The 20,725-nt window shown below is 35.8% G+C and overlaps 2 protein-coding genes across 2 annotated transcripts; one reads left to right on the top strand and one right to left on the bottom strand.

Annotated features, from left to right (window-relative positions):
• Positions 1-75: 75 nt before the first annotated feature.
• LOC144440245 (uncharacterized) lies at positions 76-13,516 on the top strand. Its single transcript, XM_078129570.1, has 9 exons — positions 76-149; positions 1,692-1,744; positions 3,295-3,459; positions 4,608-4,711; positions 7,180-7,229; positions 7,942-8,010; positions 8,911-9,061; positions 10,150-10,320; positions 11,457-13,516. The coding sequence occupies exons 3-9, from the start codon at positions 3,317-3,319 to the stop codon at positions 12,347-12,349; spliced, it is 1,581 nt and encodes a 526-aa protein (XP_077985696.1). The 5' UTR covers positions 76-149; positions 1,692-1,744; positions 3,295-3,316; the 3' UTR covers positions 12,350-13,516.
• A 2,645-nt stretch (positions 13,517-16,161) lies between these two features.
• LOC144439864 (uncharacterized) lies at positions 16,162-20,494 on the bottom strand. Its single transcript, XM_078129100.1, has 6 exons — positions 20,429-20,494; positions 19,956-20,038; positions 19,597-19,685; positions 17,954-18,224; positions 16,804-16,868; positions 16,162-16,515 (listed from the first exon to the last, which is right to left on the bottom strand). The coding sequence occupies exons 1-6, from the start codon at positions 20,492-20,494 to the stop codon at positions 16,508-16,510; spliced, it is 582 nt and encodes a 193-aa protein (XP_077985226.1). The 3' UTR covers positions 16,162-16,507.
• Between the last annotated feature and the right edge of the window lie 231 nt (positions 20,495-20,725).

The raw sequence follows: 20,725 nt of genomic DNA, 5'->3' as shown, positions 1-20,725 counted from the left end.
CGCGAAGCAGTAAACTACACCGAAGTTGGTGACGTCAGGTATCATGGGGTCACGAGTTTAGGCATAAATCGATGATGACGAACACAGACACAGAGAGTCAACGACAGAATTTAACGACGCAATGGTGAATGCTACAGTCACAGTCAAGAGTACGTTCCCATTCAATGTTTGAAAGCAGATTTTTCTACTTTTAAGCTTGTTTATTGTTTATGCTAAAGTACTTGCTAGTTTTACATACACTTTATGGCTAACAGTTACGTTGAAATGATGTATATATCGAGAAATTATGAAATATTCAGTATGTTCATTTTAACAAACTCGTACGGGGACCAAAAAACGGATGGCAGTCAGTGCGCACATGACCATTTGCATTGTGGGTAGTAAATTTATGTGTACACAGTATTTATAAATTTTGATGGGGGGGGGGGGGCAGAATGTAACTTCAGTATTCTTCACAACCAACAACATATTTACTAAAAATAGTAAAATACCAAAAGTAGACACTGTACATGTTAATAAGGGTCTTTTATTAACATGTTTCTGTTTTCAATATGGTCTCTGTCATTGGTTTCTTCTCATCAGATGTCCAGCCATTACAGATTGGAAGAACAGTTTTATATTGTCTTTTCAAGTTGATATCAGTTTCCATATCCATTATTTCTTGTGAGACTTCAAAATGTTTGCAATTTAATTTTTTTTCTTGAATACATAAAAAAGGTTTAGGCCAAATTAGGGTTGCGGCAGTGAAAAGCTAAGTAGGGTCGGGTAACCGGAACCAAACAATAATTTTGTTAGGCCTTACTAAGGAAATACTAGCCCAGTGGAATCTGTGGTTTCAAATCTCAAGATCTCTCTTTACCCCGTCTAGCTCAGAAATCATGAACCAAAAGTTGATTATGCAAATGAGTAAACCCAAATTATAATTAGCGTGATGTAAATAATGTATTATAAGTAGTAGCATCCTGGTATGGCAAATGTACCATATTTGGACATTATCAAGTAACTGAATAAACACTAAATTTTTATTGAGCAGAATTCTGTGATTGATTAACAAAGACATGCTGTAAGTACAGTGTGGGTTTGTTGAATTTGAAATTTTATACCAACACCTCATTGAGCTAGACTCACGAGATTGGAAGCCATGGATAACACCTAGACTAGGAAATATAGAGATGATGATGATATTGGTGAAACAACATATACCAAATCATCTTTTGTAACTCAATAAATTGCAAAAGATTAATAAATGTGTACAATTATTGTTATTATACGTACTCTAACACACTTTTCACACATTTGTTTTACCTTTTTGCAATGTATTGGGTTACAAAGACAGACTAGTCAAGACTCAATGTTCTTTCAAGTTTCATATGACTGATTTTTCAAGTAGGAGCCATGATAACAATATTTAGAAATTAAAAATCCAAAATAAATACAATATCCTCATCCATATGGCTACTTTAAAAATCAGTATCGACAAGCCAGTCTGCAATAACCCCCCCACCCCCCATTTTGGCAGTCATCATGTGGTGCTGAGAGTCATGTGAGATTTCACATTTTTTTTGATGACTTAAAAAATATAATTAATATTATTTTGTTATTTAAGAAAAAAATTATAATCTATCCTGTGGCTTTCATTGATAAATACATTTAATGATTAGTACTTTGTGTCTCTCTCCTTGTTTTTACAGAATTTCGGACAGTAACAGTCTAGAATGTCTATTAAATAAACCACATTGCACAGGTATGGATATGAACAAGGACATATAGGATGTGATGTATTTATTATACCAAAGAAACCATGTAATAATTGCCATGTTGGAAATTGTTGGAGCAACAATCTTGAGTGCCTGGATGGTCATGGGGAAGGGGTGGGGCGTTAGAGTCTCGTCACAGACCTTGAGAGCATCGCTAAAATTGCTGTTTTGTATGTACCGATATCTACCACATAATTGTACATGTACTAGAATATCCTTGTACTGTGAGCCCTCATTGACTACATGGGGCTGATCATTCATTGTGGTGAATAACAGTTATTGTGATTGGTTGGGCATCGCAATAACAGATATAATAATAGACAATATGCCCCTATGTAATCACCAGTTCTAACATAAAGTACAGGCTTTCATGTGACCTTAGACTATCGCTACTACATGGAGTACCCCCCATACAGGTCTAGTCCATACATATGTACAATGTCATACTAATGCATGAATGATATGTTGTATGTTGGGAAATGCTAGTATCAATTGGTTTACAGAATGATGTATTCTCATTAACAATATCTGTAAAACAATTGATACTAGCATTTCCCAACATACAACATATCATTCATGCATTAGTATGACATTGTACATATGTATGGACTAGTGGTGGTGGTTACATGTGTATGGTCTAGTGGTTGCATATGTATGGTCTAGTGGTGGTTACATATGTGTATGGTCTAGTGGTGGTTACATGTGTATGGTCTCGTGGTGGTTACATGTGTATGGTCTAGTGGTGGTCACATGTATGGTCTAGTGGTGGTTACAGATGTGTATGGTCTAGTGGTGGTTACATGTATGGTCTAGTGGTGGTTATATATGTATGGTCTAGTGGTGTATATATGTGTATGGTCTAGTGGTGGTTATATATGTATGGTCTAGTGGTGGTTACATATGTATGGTCTAGTGGTGGTTATATGTGTATGGTCTAGTGGTGGTCACATGTACATTGTATGGTCTAGTGATGGTTATATATGTATCATTGTATGGTCTAGTGGTGGTTACATGTATGGTCAAGTGGTGGTTACATATGTGTATGGTCTAGTGGTGGTTACATGTATGGTCTAGTGGTGGTTACATATGTATGGTCTAGTGGTGGTTATATGTGTATGGTCTAGTGGTGGTCACATGTACATTGTATAGTCTAGGGGTGGTTATATATGTATCATTGTATGGTCTAGTGGTGGTTACATGTATGGTCAAGTGGTGGTTACATATGTGTATGGTCTAGTGGTGGTTACATGTATGGTCTAGTGGTGGTTACATATGTGTATGGTCCAGTGGTGTGTATATATATGTATGGTCTAGTGGTGTGTATATATATGTATGGTCTAGTGGTGGTTACATGTGTATGGTCTAGTGGTGGATATATATGTATGGTCTAGTGGTGGTTACATGTGTATGGTCTAGTGGTGGTTACATATGTATGGTCTAGTGGTGGTTATATATGTACAGTCTAGTGGTGGTTACATATGTATGGTCTAGTGGTGGTCACAATTTCCTAAATTCCTACTGTCCTAATTTTTTCCAGTTATAGACTATTCAAGCACATTATGGATACTGGACTAAGACGTTCCAAACGCAAACGAATATCAAGGAAACCATGGGAAGAATCACGGGGAAGTGCCAACATGTTCACAAAACAACCAAACTGGAGCATGAAGGAAAAACAGGCTCTATTAGATACTCTCCAAAAGTAAGTTACAACAAGTTCTTTTATTTAGTAAATGAAAATTCCTACTCACACAGAGTCAGAACATTTCTTGGAAGGGAATCACAAAGTTTCACTAACGTCTCGTCAGCATCATCAGGGGTATGTCAACAAAAATTTGAGATTTGCTTCCAAGAAATATTTTGACTCTGTGTGATGTAGAAATTTTCATTACTAAACATGAACCCAGAGTCCATGAACATCCATTCTCGCAATTTGTTTTATGTTTATCCATCACCCCTATTTATGGTGCATGCTTGGAATCATGTTTGGGAGTTGTATGTTTTCTCTGTTCTGTGCTGCATTGACCATGTGGTGATGTTCAATAGGGAACTTGCAAACTCGCCATTTTGAATGTTGCATCATGGGAAATGCGATAATAAATACTAATCAAATAGTATTGTAAACAATAATATTACATTGTTTTAAACCACAAATGATGAATTCATAGTTGCCCTGACCATTGTGGGAGGTTTATTTTATCGGTAGCTCCTGATTAGGGATTGCGATAACCACAGATAATCCCATAGTCCTTTGCATCTGAGCATGCTCAGTCTGGATTGCAAGTTTCCTATTGCAAATGCTGTCACAGCTATGTAAGTATTGACAAAGAGTATTCCCTGCTGTAAATGTACGTTTGAAGTGTTACTACAGAGACTGTTTTTAAAGGGCTATGTTTCAATCCTGGGTCATCGCATTAGTGTTGCAGTATCTTAATAAGGGATCATTCTATGATCTGAACCAACTTTTTCTATACCTCTGTTTTCACACCTAGATTTTAATCATAATCTGAAGAGGGTCGTTAAGTGTGCTTGGTTGTCATGGTCACTGTATTCAGGGTTCAAACCCTAGTCTGGGTTTCATTTAATTTGCCATGCTATAAGAAGACTGTCATTAAGTTTGACTCTACTGAACAACATTTTCACACCCCCACCTCCCCACTCCTACCTCCCCACCCCCATCCACAGGCATTCTACATTGACACTAAACCCACAGGGTCCATCTGGGTAGGTGTTAATCACCCTTGTGGTCTTCCTGAATAATGTCAAAGTTTGATATTCCGATTAGAGAAATAAACAAATGGATATCCTGCTACTGAAACTCATATTGCACACCTTTTTGATTTGTTACAGAAATGGAAACCATGAGAACTATGTACGCATTTCTAGAGTTATCAGAACCAAAACACCGCAAGAAGTCAAGGCTTACATGGAATTTTTACAAAGAAAAGCAAGAAGTAAGTAAATCAAAATAAAGTTATAGTTTAACACTATCAGATGGAAAAAATAGTGACACATGTTAACAGAAAATTTAGTGGACGTAAAAGCAAAACTACTGTGACTGCAAAATATTTCGACTTGTGAAATTTGACTCATTGTCACATAAATATCTCACTTTTCAAGTATATGATGTCAAACAGCATATATTATACATGCACCATGCACAAGCAAGGTTCAACAAAAAAATATGGAATATATACTCTGGTTGTTCTACGTCATGACACCATGTGTCTGTGTCATGACAATGCATGGCTACGTCACGACAACGCATGTCTACGTCACTGGTTCTGCTGTGTTAGATGTTGTTCTCCAATATTTTTCTTTATTCAGCCAGAAAATTCTCATGATATAAGGGTTGTCACTACGAGTCACTAGATGAGTGGTGACAAAGGCCTGTAGGTCACTTGTATTTTCCTTGGCTGAACAAACAAAAATATTTAGGGATAACATCTAATTATCTCTCCTACTCTGAGCAATATGATATTTTACAGTCAGAATTTGTGTAATACATGTACATACAAATGTACACTGAAGTTCTGCCAATAAATATTATCATGAACCATACATTTTTAACCCAAATATTTCAAGGAGTCTGAGATTCTCTTCGTTGTTGGGTCTCCAGTAACGTAGCAACCAGAATCCAACAATTCATCAGTATCAACAGCTGGCCGAACTTACCATACCAATACAATAGTATATTACATGAGGATAGCTGCTGTCTTTGGTATTTATAGTGTGATAGAACTTGATTTCTTTGACAGAACTGGAGACCCACCGCGTCGATGAAGAGGAGCTCGGTCTCTATGAACTATCTAAGTTAACATACATTGTATGGTTTGCAATGACATCTGCATACACATATTTTATAGTGTACTGTATTACATATGTACCAGAGATTACTTGCACTGGTGCGCATGCATGCTAGTGGTATTTTCACGGCAGTGCAATACCGAAAACATAATTGCATACCATCTTGCAAATGAGGATGCAGACTTTTGCTACACACGGCGAAACTTCGTGATCTTGCTGTATGATTTTTTATGGAAATTTGCCGTTTCAGATAAACATGTAATAATAACAGAGAACCCCATGCCATGTGAGATCCATTGTTGGTACTCAAGGGTATTTGCTCTCATGCTTGCAGTGTTTTCTGTTACACTTTCACGAGCATAGCGAGTGAAAGTACGGGTGAAGAGAACACTGCAAGCACTTGTGCAAATCCTCAAGTATGACACGCTTGCACTCACGTTTCATGGGGTTCTGTCATTTTATACATTGGTGAGCATTTAGCAGTCTGACTTACCAATGGTTTAGATCATTCCATAACAGTGCAATGCTTTTATTAGCCCCCCCAACAGGCACTGCTGTGAGGGACCTACTGCAAGTGTAAACCAGGAATTTTTTGCTTAAGACATACATTCGCTTAGTTCACTAGAAAACAAAAACGCAACAATAAGTAATGACCAAAATGCCCTATTGTACATGAAAATAATGTACCAGTCTGATAATTAGTGAAATTAGTCTTTGACCATACCCTGGGTTTTATCAGTAAAATCCTTCTCTGTCATGTGATGATATTTAGTATTTCTTCTATAAAATCACTCACAATTAAAGAGGTCAACATATCTTTTCATTTTGTTTGCTTCACAATGGAATTTCCGAAACGTAACAGCATAAGCTACAAAATGCTTCACACAATGTATCTTGGAGCCGAAAAATCAATAATTAACCCTTCCAGTCACTAACACATGCTAAGGAGAAATAAGCACTGAAATAGCCTACAATATGTTAGCATTACTTTACAGTACTACATAAGGTCAGTGTGCCCTCTAAGCTAATTTGGCACACCACTGATGCAAACAATTTCTAGTGACGCACCAAAATTTGGTGTTCCCCTATCTCTTACTATGTGGTGATTCACAAGTTTTTCTCATTTTGACTCAAAACAACAAATTTGGCTATCATAATTAAGGCTCGCTGCTGTAAAGCCATAAAAATAAAGAATTGTTTCTGGTCAGTGTGCGCATCACTTAAACACCCTCACATCAGTCTTTTTTTGTGTGTGTTTGTCCAGCCCATGCAGTCTGTAGATCTGTGGGGAACACAAAAATAACCCTCTCTACTTCAGTGAAGACAACTGCAGAGACAATCATGAACAAGCAAATGATATCTGCCCCACATAAACACTTGCTCTAAAGTACTAAATAAAGAGAACAGTAACCCTCATAATTACTACATTTAGTGACAGGTTTGTTGAGAAATTTAAAAAAATAAATAAATCGCATTGTCGCACCATTGTAGACAAACTGTCCAGTCCAGAAACAATTCTTTCTTTTTTTATCCTAAGGGGAAATATTTTACTTGTCTAGCCATTCACCTTCATCTGATTATTATTTATTATTTATGTTTATCCTCATTTTCTTAGTGTCAGCTCTTTCAACTGAAGACGAAATATTCAGTGTCCCACCCTTGCAGGTAAGAAAGTAAAGTTATTATTCTCTAGTATTTGACTTTGTTCTTCAAGTTAAATACTAGTATGAGTGACTAAGGGGTCTTGTTGCTTCAAGTCAAACACATGTACTGGAAATTGTGAAATGCTCAATAGAGTACTTTCTGACCAATTGAAGCAAAAATATTGAAGAATAATATACCTATGCAGGTACATGTACTTATTCATTTCACATTAAAATAGTCATGAATATTAAGTGTTCATCTCATACATATGTGTATCTGCTAAGTCTCATGAGACAACACAGTGCTCTACTGTGAGAACAGTGAAGATGAGAGAGAATTTGAATTTGGTGTTTTTTGACAATCATGCAACATTTATGTGACAACATAAAACGAAGTCTGTGTTTGTAGCTCAATACATTGCAAAAAGCTTTAAAAAGATCACAAAATGTTTGTTATTGCACTTACAATAACAAAAATTTTACACATTTATGAATCATTTGTCAATTATTGAGTTACAAACAAACAAGGACTTGGTATATGTTGTTTCACATTGATTTTTCAAGTAAAAAGCCATGATAAAATTGTTTTATGAATTGAAAATCCAAAATAAATAACCAATCCTCATCCGTATGACCACTTTAAGTGTACAAGTACATTGTTTTGGCTAGCTTCATGCTAATGAATTTGATTTATACAACAGAAATAGTAATAAAAAATTGTCTTTTTCTAATAGAAATGGTTAAATCTTGCCAGTGAACTCAGTAAATTGAAAGGTGCAGACTACACAGAAGAAATAGGAAAGGTATTGTACCATAAATTATCAAGATGGGTTAATTTGACAACTCTCAAGTCACGACTATTTTCCAGCTGAATGAAGAAAAATAGAGAGAATAACATTATTATACCATCGCCAGTAATATCAAAGAAAAATCGGGGAAATGAAAGGCAATTGAATATTTTGACTCATATTTCGAACACAGCAGAAGCAGTGACATGCAATGTCGTGAAGTAGAACGACCAGAATATATATTCCATATTCTTGGTTCAACTTGGCTCGTGCATGGTACAGTGAGCAGTATAGTATGACGCAAGAATCAGTCCTGCAGTACACTCTGCTAAATACTGTATGCATGAGTAGATTTGCAAGATACACTTTGTAGTGTTTGGCGTAGGTTTAGATCTCTCTTAGATAGCATCAAGAAAGTATTAATACTCTGTCACATACAACCGTGACTGCAATAACTACATTTATTGAATGAAATGATCTCTTATGCAAACTCACATGAAAGTGGTTGATATCGGCTTGTCTTGTTATATCCAGCCAGCAGGTTTTAGTATGAACATATTTATTGATAGGGGAGAGGTAATAATGAGTGCTTATCTTTCAGGTATCCTCTGTCTTGTGATGGTAATACTAACTGGGGAGTTCCACTGCCCCTTCCCCTTACACCCCTTCCCCTTACACCTTTTTCCCAGGCAAGTGCCCTACCATATTACACAAACTCTTGCACACTGCATCAATATTTTGCTGTATACATGTACATGCAGTGAAATGCTACCAACATGTCAAACACCCAAGGCCTAAAATTAAACAAACTACAAGTAGCCATTGAGAGAATTATGCCATGTGATCTCTCAAAATGATTTCGATTACAGCGCCCTCTCTGTTGAAACTCATAATCTGTTTTACTTTTGTTTCTAGGTGATGAAGTTGGCGTGCTTAGGGGAGGACTCACCTGGATCTGCAGATACACTGGGCAAGACATCACTGCCTGCACCAAATTATCCAAAGATATATGAGTATCTTAGTGACTTGTTAGCCGGAAAAGAACCTCGTCAGTTATCAGCCACAGGTTTGTTTGTCACTAACATAGCATAATGAACAGCACCATCTATCATAGCATGAACAAGACTGACACTATCGAAAGCTCTCATTGTATGAAATTATGTTACTGTATATGTATTCATTAAAATGTTAGTACTCATGGCACAAGCATTTAAAGAGTTTTGAAGCATTTTGACAGTAGGTGAACACCTATTTATATTTGATTGTTGTGAAAGGTCCAGTTAATTGACATTGCAAATAACCAGCACTTGCTATTTTCCGAACTCCGTGCTATATTATATATATATATATATATATATATATATACACACACACACACATACACACACAAAAGTCAAGCCACTTTCCTTCCTTCGCCTTCACCATTATGACATCAATTGTGCTGAAAAAAGACTGAATCAGTGTGGCATGGGCAAAATGGCAACATATATGACCTTGTTATAATGAGCACAAAATCTCATTATTAAGCTATACTACACATGATTGAGTTCAAAAAAATGGTATAAATCACTTGTCACACATTTGCATTATCATAGAAATTGCAATGTCATTTGACTGGACCTTTCACAACAATCAAATATAAAGAGGTGTTCATCTACTGTCAAAATGCTTCAAAACTCTTTAAATGCTTGTGCCATGAGTACTAACATTTTAATCAAATATGCAATAAAAAGTACTAACTCGCCATAACCCCCCACGCCACCCATTCATCAAACTTTTTCAAATATGCAATAAAAAGTACTAACTCCCCATAACAACAACATACCCCCCCCTCCCCCCCCCCCCCCACCCCCATGACACCCATGCATCAAACTTACCTTTTGAAGTGCAATGGTCATAAAGAGCACTTGTGTCAATTCATGGTCTCATGTAAGTGTTTTTTCCTACGGTATGAAATTGTGACTTTTTGGGCCCCTCAAATTTATATATATTTATTAAAACTTTGCACATAGATGCTTTCAGTGTTAAAGAATGAAGAAAATAAATGGACTGATAAACCCTTGATTGCACAAGATTTTATGCTTCCTGTGCTCTTTGAAAATATTTCTGGACTAATGCATGTTTCATTACATTTTCTGTGTTATTTATCTACAGACTCGTGGGTTGTCCATGACATACTGCAGAACCTGGAGTGTGAAATCAAACAATCTAACACTAAAGAACAAGAAAAATTTCTGAAAAGTAGATGTCATTGGTTAATGTGTAAACTGTACAAAGGAGACCCCAACCTTGAATTGGACAAAAAATTAACAAACGAACTAACAGGTTAGTATAGTATCCTACCTGTGGTGGCGCTATACTAAAGCCAATGGTGAAATGCTGTTAACGAATGCTGCTTCTTTTTAATCCATTGTAACTTGATAAATACTACAAATAGCCAAACTTTATGATAATTTAATTAAAATAGAATATTCCATATAATGCTATATGATATATGTATGCATTCACCCACCTGACGAGTGTGACCAGCTATACTGGCCATGTGAAAGAATTTTGAAGTCGAGAATCGAATGTAAACAAGTAACCAAGTAACCATTTCTTCATTCACTTGTCAAGCTCTCCATCCATATTGAGCACTGTACACCAGAAGATCTGGAACTATATATATATATATATATATATATATATATATATATATATATATATATATATATATATATATATATATATACATGTATATATATACATACACACACACACACACACACACATTATACTATTTAGTATATTTCAAGTATGCTGAGAGACATGGTGATAAACAAGGGAAGATTAACAGTGCAAACTTTGAAAATAATGATATAAAACCAAAATGAAACAGTAAAAAGTGTACTCTTTTTTATCAATATCAAGTACATTTCAGGTATACTTAAAATAGACTTGGTTATAATGTGAAATGATGTTTTGTGAAATGCAATAAGCAAATACTTATTTTGTACTTGTTACACATAAGTACATTTCAAGTATACTTATTTCATTCATATTTCTTACTTGACAATTTCAAGTCAGTACATTGAAAATAAAAATTTCTACAAAGTCCCTTGTAAGTACAATTGAAGTATACTTATTTTGTACTCATTTTCAACTTCATCTTATGTTATATCAATGAAAGAAAAAATTAGTCCTGAATAAATATATTTTAAATATACTTATTTTGTAATTATTTCTGACTTCATCTTTTTGTGTTATATCAGTAACACAGTGATTGTTGTTGTATACTCAGTCATCATTCTTTCACCTTAAAAAAAAGTCTTCAATTGAAATATCAGTTACATTTTTTAGGGACTCTATCATGAATAACTTTAATTTGCACTCATGAATTAACATATTATGGTGCACATAGTCTCTGTTTGAATTATTTGCATAATTATTTAAAAAGAAATATTGCTCATTTCTTTCTACAGGCATTCTCTTACCAGGTACAACATATATCAGACCACCAGCCAGCAGCAACCAAGGTCCTGCTGCAGCAGTTCAGAGAACATCTACAGCAACTAGAAGTGCTACTATAACATCAGATGTGTTAACTAGAGAAACCCCAGCAGTGCCGCAGTCTGTAACTGGTATAGGCGAAGTGTCTGTTACAAACGCTGCAGCTATGACTGCGACAACTGCAACAGTAACTCAATTTCCAGTCGTAAGAAGAGTGGCGACAAAAGCAGCTTCAGCAACAACACCTGTTACACCTTTGTCAACCTCTGTTTGCAATCCAACAGTGACAGCAACACAAGCAGCAACATCTTCCTACATACATACTATTCCAAAGAGTACTGTGAATCAAACAGAGAGTTCTAATGTAGTTCAACCGAAAACTGCGATGTCATTAGCAACACCTCAAACACATGCAGCTGCTGCAGCATTGCTGGCTTTATCGACACCACCCCAAGCAGACCAGAGGACAACACAACCTCCTTTATCTGTGACAGCAAAGAATACATCAACTGAAGGCCCAACTGCTGCATCACAAACTGCAACTCCTGCAGCACAAGAACATATTACACAATCTCTTACTGCATCAAACAGGAGAATTGTAGGTGAAGCAATGTCAGCAACAACAACAGTAGAGACACCTTCCAATACAATGCTCATTTGCAGCAACCCCCGACAAGATGAAGTATCGACAACTGCTGTGCAACAATCGACTTCAGAAAGTTTTGTAACAGCAACTGTAACTGAGGCAAGCACATCAAGACAAAGAGAAGATGCTACAAATGCAGATGTGGTACCAACAGGTCTTGGAACATTAAATCCATTTAGTATACCTATCAGATTATTAAATATATTATCTCCTCCATGATCAGTTTCACGCACACAGAATAGCGATGCTTCAGATAAGTCAACATGATATAGATTTGTGAAGGAAGAATGCATCATAAGATAACACAGAATAGAAATAACAATAACAGAATCCATGGCCCCGCAGTGTATGGTGGGGCATATGGTTCTTATGTTTGCACGTGATGAGGTGTATCTTATGGCCATTGCTTTTTGGCAGACAACGATTGAAAATGCAGAAATTACTTTGCATGTGATGAAGTGTATCCTGTGGCTGTACTTCTGCCAGCAATAGCACATGAAAATACATTACAGTACACTGCATCAATTTGAAAATAACGTGTGTATTCCCCACCATCCATTGAGAGGCTGTTGGTTCTGTTATTACATATGTACACCTTGACCAGTGTTTTTGCTAAGATGGTGGAACCCCAGTAACAGGAAGGGGGAAACAAGTAAAAGATGCATTGTTTTCTGTTCAAGCCAGGATAATTTTGTTTGGGAACTGTGGTAAAATTACTGGAGAGCCGCGGTAGATTTTACCTGCCTACCACCCATACATTTTTATTTAGACGCACTGGAGTCAGAACTAGCAAAGGGCATGCCATAAATAATAAGTAAATACAGCCACAAACTTTGACCAACTAAGAGTAATTGACATTTTGCTGGGGAGGCCGATGTGCCCTCTAGTTCCGACTCCAGTGCATCTAAATAAAAATGTTTGAGTGAATTTACATGGTTTTATTGATAAATTCCCCACACGACAACCTTAACAAAAATATTGTAGGCATACTGATTCATTTAATGGAAATTGCAAGAAACAGTACATTTTCTATTATCAGCTGTGTATGCCTTGGTATTTGTGAGCTGTGATTGATTATCTTTGAACATTGATATGCAAATTACTTTCCTTCTGCTGATTTGGAATTCTTCATTCACGAAACTAATTAGAAAATAAATAAATACATACATGCATGACAGAGACAGTCGTCAAAATTTGTATGAAAGATACTTTATTATCTTTTAACTATTATTCATTAAGGACGATCGCACAATGTCACACAAGCTCAATAAGCGAACTTTGTTCATTTAGGGAGCGAGGGGGTCTGGCATCAAGGTGATTGCTGAACTTCATTTTCACACTTCTTGTAACCAAATTTTGACGGAAAATTTTCACTCCCTCAGTGATAACAGCTATTGTATTTACTACTGAGATGTGGGTAAAAAAAATAAAAAAATTTACTTCTAATGTGAGATGTGGCCTTGGGATTCTGGTAGTATTTTACTGTGTTTACAATCATGTTTTTACCATACATCGATCATAATGATGTGACCACTACAGTTTTCATCATAGTTTACATCATATATGACCATTTTGTGTCGCACTTGTGAATGTTCATTTAACGGGAAAGGGGGTTTTGACCTATACGAGCGATGTTCATTTGTTGAGCTTGTGCGACATTGTCCAGGAAGTATACATCATGTCCAATTCAACAACAGTTTAGCAGGAAATGTTGGATATGTTGCACTCTCACCAGACACACACAGTCTTCTGAACTGTTTCACTTAACACTCAGTCTTCATCGGAGTCAGAGTAAATTATTGTTGGTCAGTGCCACTTGACAGGTTGAAAACTTGAACTTTGAGAAAGAGAGCTATTTCCAGCGAAATTTGAAATATCTATTGGGGATATTTACTTGACTGGGTTCTGACCATATGCACATTTTTCTGTATAGATACATATAGAGAATCGTAGACATTTTCAACATAGTTAAAGCGACCATATGGATGAGAATTGGGTTTTAATTTTGGAATTTTAATTTATAAAACAATTTTTATCATGGCTTCCTACTTGAAAAATGAATGTAGAACAAGAAATGCCAAGTCCTTATCTGTAGCTCAATACATTTTGAAAAGATTGAAATATCTAAAATGTTTGCTACTGTACATACCAATAGCAAATCTTTTTACACTTTGTACAAAAGTTTAAAATCTCAACTGATATCTTGGCCTTTGAACGTCAACATTTCTATGTCCACCTATCTTTTGCCCCCGTTTCTGTTTTAAAAGATAAGAAACACTAAGAAATGGTGCACAGACTAACTGTAGCTCTTTCAGATGTACAGACAAAGACACCAGTATCATTTGAACAATATGAAATTTGAAATTAAAGACCCATAGCTAATTTAAGTGCTGGAAAATATTCAGGGCAACTATGGAAATTTATTCACTGCATTCTGGCTGATTGATATTGGTGATAAGTGGGATGCACAATCATATTTTGGCAACAGTTGTCATATGTTGACATTATTTAAACTAGGTACAATATTGGTAGGGGCAGTCTTAGCTCTCGCTGGTGGTGGTGATCAATGAATTGCAAAATCATGTTTTGGCTACAGTTGTCATATGTTGACATTTGAACTGGGTACAATAATGGTGGCAGTAGTCACAGACTCACAGGTCTTGCTGATGGTGGTGATCACTGTGTTGCATTTGTTGTGTGTTTGTTGATTGAACTGGGTACAGGTATCAGCAGGTTTGGCTCTCAGGTGTATTGTATCTTATCTATCTGTCTGGATTATCATTCATCTGCCAATATTCATCCTCATATATGGTAACATGAATTTAAAATAGACACATACTCTTGTGGCCACTAAGATGTGTAGCTGTGTTTGGTGGAACAGACAATGTGGTTTGTACACATGCTTTTCTGGTACTGTCACTGCTAAGCTTGCCTGACAGTCCACCTTTTTCTGCCATGCATATTAACTAATCTTTTAAGGTGACAGGAGGCACATTGATAGTTTCTGCAGGTTGTTTATATAAGTTGATATCTGTATTGCATAATTGCCCTTTGCTCGCAATATTGTGTCTGTTTGATGCATATTAACAAACCTTTTAAGGTGACAGGAGGCACATTGATAGTTTCTGCAGGTTGTTTATATAAGTTGATATCTATCTGTATTGCATAATTGCCCTTTGCTCGCAATATTGTGTCTGTTTGATGCATATTAACAAACCTTTTAAGGTGACAGGGGGCACATTGATTTTTTCTGCAGGTTGTTTATATAAGTTGATATCTATATTGCATAATTGCACTTTGCTCACAATATTGCGTCTGTCCCATGTCTATTAAAATGCACTCTTAAAATCGTCCACTTGTCTCATGAAAAAAGTAGCTTGTCAAATCATATATGTTTGGTTCTTGAGTCCTATGTATTTATTTGTTCAATGTTTAGCAATTTGTGCTTTACGAATAATGATCATACAAACAAACGGTGATGATAATGCTTTTCCAAATTCAAACTAGCCACCATGTAGCATCCTGGTGCTCTAGTTTTAAATGTAAGCGAAACTGTTCAGTAGGGCTGAATAGAACAACATCCTATTTAAGTACAGACCTGTTAAATTTATCTAACCAGTCGGTACTTGGTGTTTGCGACCTCAGTGTGCATTGAATTTGTAAGGGGCATATGAGCTACTACGAAAATTAAGAGAGAGTATAGTGTTTTGTATTAGGCAGCAACATATTTGTGTTGTTCTTTCCATTAGCAATTGATTTTGCTTTTGGGCCAGTTTGGTCTTACTGGATAGGTTAGAGCGAGAAGTGTTAGTATGTATTTGCCCTTTAATCTTTGGGGACTTGAATGTTAAGTTAACCGAACCAAATATACATTTTAAAAAGAGTGGCTTCTAAACAAAGTTGACCAATAAATTAAGTAGACCAATAAATTAAGTATTCTACAATATTGACTTTAAAATTTTTTATGTTAACCGTGACGTTGTCTTGAATTGTAACAGAACACAGACTAAGGACAGATAAAATTGTTCTAGCCATACTAGTTTTTATTGCATTTTACTGACCCATCACCATAAATACAGAAAAATAGAAACAAAAAATCTGTCACTGGAATGACCTTGGAGACCGGTATTGATATTAACAATTGACAATCAATCAATCAAAGCTTTCTTTCTACCTTGAAGTAAGAAAGCATTCTGTTATTTTCATACCAAGGTTGTTGAGAAGATATAGTCCATAGATGTTTTCTAAAGCCATTGTATTTCACTACTGACACTCAGATATTCTCTTGCATGCATTAAATGATTTGAGTTTTGAATAATTCATTGTTGTTTTAATCGAGGTCGTTGTTTTAGTATCACGATGGAAGACAACTAGCATCTATTCAGCTGTTAAAAGAAAATATACATAAACAAATATCAGATTCTGATTTCAATTAGACCAAAATGTGATTAGGCTGTTCAGTAACAATAACAGGTAAGGAAAGGCTGCGATATGTGTTGTGTGCAGAATCTCTCTCTCTCTCTCTCTCTCTCTCTCTCTCTCTCTCTCTCTCTCTCTCTCTCTCTCTCTCTCTCTCTCTCTCTCTCTCTCTGAATAGCAGTTACTTGTTTCTTTATGAGTTTACAAGACACGTCTTATCATTAGCTGTCTATAATTTTTAAAACAATGCTTACATTGGCAGACAGCATTTTTCCCATATGAACACGGAGTATCGTCCATGAGTAATCCCTGTCCAGCCCTTTGGGAAATTAAATTTAAAAAAAATGTCATATTTTTCTCATCATTATCTTCCCCATTTAAGGGCTATATGGATAAGAAATGGAAATTTTAAAACAAATTTTCAATTTTGTTAAAAAATAGTGTAAAAACAAAGAGTAAAACTGTTGATAAACGCAATAAATTGCAAGAAATGGAAATGTGTAAAAAAAAAAAAAAAATACGAAAATAAATAACATTGGAAGGCACTGAGAAATTTCAGAAAATAAGATTGTGCAATGAAAGTCATAACTACTGTTTGACATTTTTGCATGAAAATAATATATATGTAGATAAATTATGACAAGCATTGCAGACTCGAATGATTTATTCCAAGTGCTTGACAATCATTCCCTCTTTATGATTTTGAAAGATGTCTCAATTTTGTGACATACACAATAACATGGATGGATAAGAATTGACACCATTTTGTTTGTTTGTTTGTGTTTGTAATCGCCGTCCAAGTAGAAAGACGATTTATCATGATGTTTGACGTCCCACATAAGAAGTGATATTTCACGTCAAACGTCATTAAGAATGATTGATCTGGGCATATGGGTATATATGAATAAATAGAGACAGCACAAAATGATTTCAAGCAGTGTCTGTTGTGTATTTGGTTCATGGTGTAACCAGCATCAGTATGCATAGAACTAATCGTAGATCGTGGCAGCATCACCCACAGGCTTGTCTATAATACATCTGTGTAGATCAACTTTTGTTTTCTGAAACGTTTTGGGAATGTACACTACTACCAAAGTTGCATTTCGAAATAATAAGTAATGAAAATTTACTCAGAAATATGATGACAGTTGAATATCATTAAATTTAAAACTTCACTGAAACAGGTTGATAAATCGGTCATTATCCGAAATCACCCCTTCTTTTAATTGTCGTATCACCATTCGTGCCGAAATGACACTCGCTCAAGGCAATTCTACTAACGAAGAGTCGACATCGAGTATTTATCTTAACTTACAATATTGTGACCAATCTTACTGAAATTTGCTATCTCGTCTCATCCCAGACGTTATATTACAAGTACAATAGAAACTATAGGATACCTACCAAAGTTGGACACAAGCACCACTTCCATCTGGCTGACCACAAACAAAATTGTTATATGGCAGTTTTTTTCCCTTATTTGACTCGACGAATCCACCGTCACCTACTTTGGCATCAATCCAGAATGGTAGACTGGATAATCCCTCCGCATTGATGTGGTCTAACATCTTATTAAATTCACACCCTGTGGTTATTTTGGCAAGGGCCAAACCTGCATTTTTGCATGCAGCCACTGCATCCGCCATGTTAAAACTGCCCTTTACTATCGTGAAGTCTACAAATAAGAAAAGTTACTTATCGAATGTGGGTAGTTTCAAATGCATACTCAAATGTACGACTTTTTCTCTGCAGATCAAATTCAAAGTCATGCCATGTAGCAGCTTTGTATGGTAGATAGTTCTTTTGAGGTTTTTCTTGTCTCCCAAGAAGTTCAGTAATGGCCGACCCACATACTTCAGCTCTCATGCAGGAGCAAACAGGAGTGGGACATTGAACGATTTCTTTCCTACTATTGAGCAGGATGGCAAATTTAATTAAGTTCTGAGCAGGGCTCAAACATCGACCGCAATGGCAATAGGCAGTGATTTAACCACTCATGCACCGGCAGTCAACCAAATATATACATATTTTAAAATTATATGATCTTAGGGGTGAGATAAAAGAAAACAATATATATATGTAGTCCCCCTGTAAGAAGTTTGCACCAAACGCAAAGGATATTACATGTGCGTTTAAATTGGCAACACCCAAGTTGATGAAACTATTCTATGATACGGTTAACGTCATCGCATGCTTCCTATTCGTAACATTAAATCATATTCTCGCAGGGAATTCCTCCACACGTGTTTGATCACGTGTATAATAAATTAAGTCTCATCGAATCTTTACAAATTGTCTGAGTTCTATTATTAATCGCATTTGTTAACTAGTTCGACTACATTGATTGTACAAGTAGATTTCATTCATAAAACTTGACAGGATGTTTTGCAAACAGCAGGACACTCAGAAAATGAAAGATCAATGTTTAGGATGCACATAACCCTGTAAGAATAATGTAATGAAATAAGTAGTTGACTCTCTCGCTGGATCTACACTCTTACACACATGGTGTCATTTCCTTCAAGTCCAAAGTTTGCCTCAAGATCAAATACACATGATGATACAATGATTGATTACTGCCTGCTATGATAAGGATCCCCCTGCCTGTTAGACTAACATGATAACTATATGCATTATGTTAAGCGACCCGATTCGTTCACTGCGAAGTCCACAGCCGTAACTGCCAATGGTGAATATATGTATAAATATGAACTCTGTAAACTATGTTACAAAAATTTCGCCACCAAACGTCCAAACCGAAACTAAACAAACACCCTTTTATAATGTTGGGTTAACACTTCAGAAATTTGTTTATCCACACATCAGATGACTATCACCATATGTATAAGACATAAAATAAGACCCCCCCCCCTCCGAATAATACTGGCAAAAGCAAGCTTAATTACGACTATAAGAATTTTTTTAATCTTTATCGAACGGCGGATGTTTGTTAAGACACGCCTCAGCAGACGATAATTAAGAGTGTTTATCTTGTATATATATACCCCGTGTGGGAATATACCAGTTAATGTAAACAAAAAGCTTACCTGCATGTGCCATGGCACAACACAGTACACCGAGAAATACGATACGAATCATCATTTTGTATATCGCTGATGAACAGTATAGAGCAAATCTGTAAAAAAAAAAATGAAAGAAGCAAAACAAAATCAAATGTAGTTCAGCCTATTTTCAAAAGAATTAAAGTTCAGAACGTTAGCACGAAATAAGTGCTGTTGTACATGTGAGCGTCGACAACACATACAAAAAACTACATGGAAATTTGACAGATTTAGTATATTCAGATCATCGAACCGATCTCATAATTGAGAAAAAAATAAGGTAAGATTTACCGTCAATGTTACACACTTTACAAAGTTAACAACGTACCACGGTGTACTCTTACCTGTCTAGTTGTTCAGTCTGTGTCAACCAGGATTCTGTTGATGTGATTGCAAAATAATGAATCGAGTTATAAAGGATTGGTGGCTAAATTAAGACACCAGATATGATAATTTATGATCATAATTCACTGGTACTTAGATCTAATAATACTTTCATTTGCATTTTAAGACCCTGTTTGTCGTATACTTCACAACCCTTTAATGATCTTTGCACGTTTCTGGGGTCATCCAATATCTTGCGGGCAGGAAAACTTTACGTATTTTCCCTTACCTATGTATACTTTCAATACCTGTTTATTGTATTAAACAGGTTATCCGGTGTCATCTATACTGATGTATCTTCCTTTTTCTGCCTGGTATCTATCCATCTTTTACATACCTTCAGTTTAATCATTTCAGTGCCTGTGTATTGTATTACAAAGGTTAATGCTAATTGAAAAGCATTGCTGAAATGTTACATAGTTATATACCATACCTCAGACTCATGATGTAAATCTTTATGCAAGTTTCTTAATATATCGGTGTTGCCAAAGATTTCCATGTGATATTGAAACAAGGATTTAAATAATTTGAAATTTGACATCTTGCATGTTTTGCCTAAATAGTTCCCCTGGTTTATTGTTTCACATTGGTGAGTTTACTGTTCGTGTGTGTGTTTTTGTGTTTCCAGGGTGATGATTATCCTTTTACCTATTCCAGTCTATTTTAAGAATCTCTAACATTCAACTACATACAAATTATGAGTTTTATTATGATTTACGTATGCACCAAA

This window comes from Glandiceps talaboti, chromosome 9 (assembly GCF_964340395.1).
Source record: "Glandiceps talaboti chromosome 9, keGlaTala1.1, whole genome shotgun sequence".
In the NCBI taxonomy this organism is placed as follows: domain Eukaryota; kingdom Metazoa; phylum Hemichordata; class Enteropneusta; family Spengelidae; genus Glandiceps; species Glandiceps talaboti.
The sequence above is the reverse complement of the archived record's forward strand: the minus strand, read 5'-3'. Positions and strand labels throughout refer to the sequence as shown.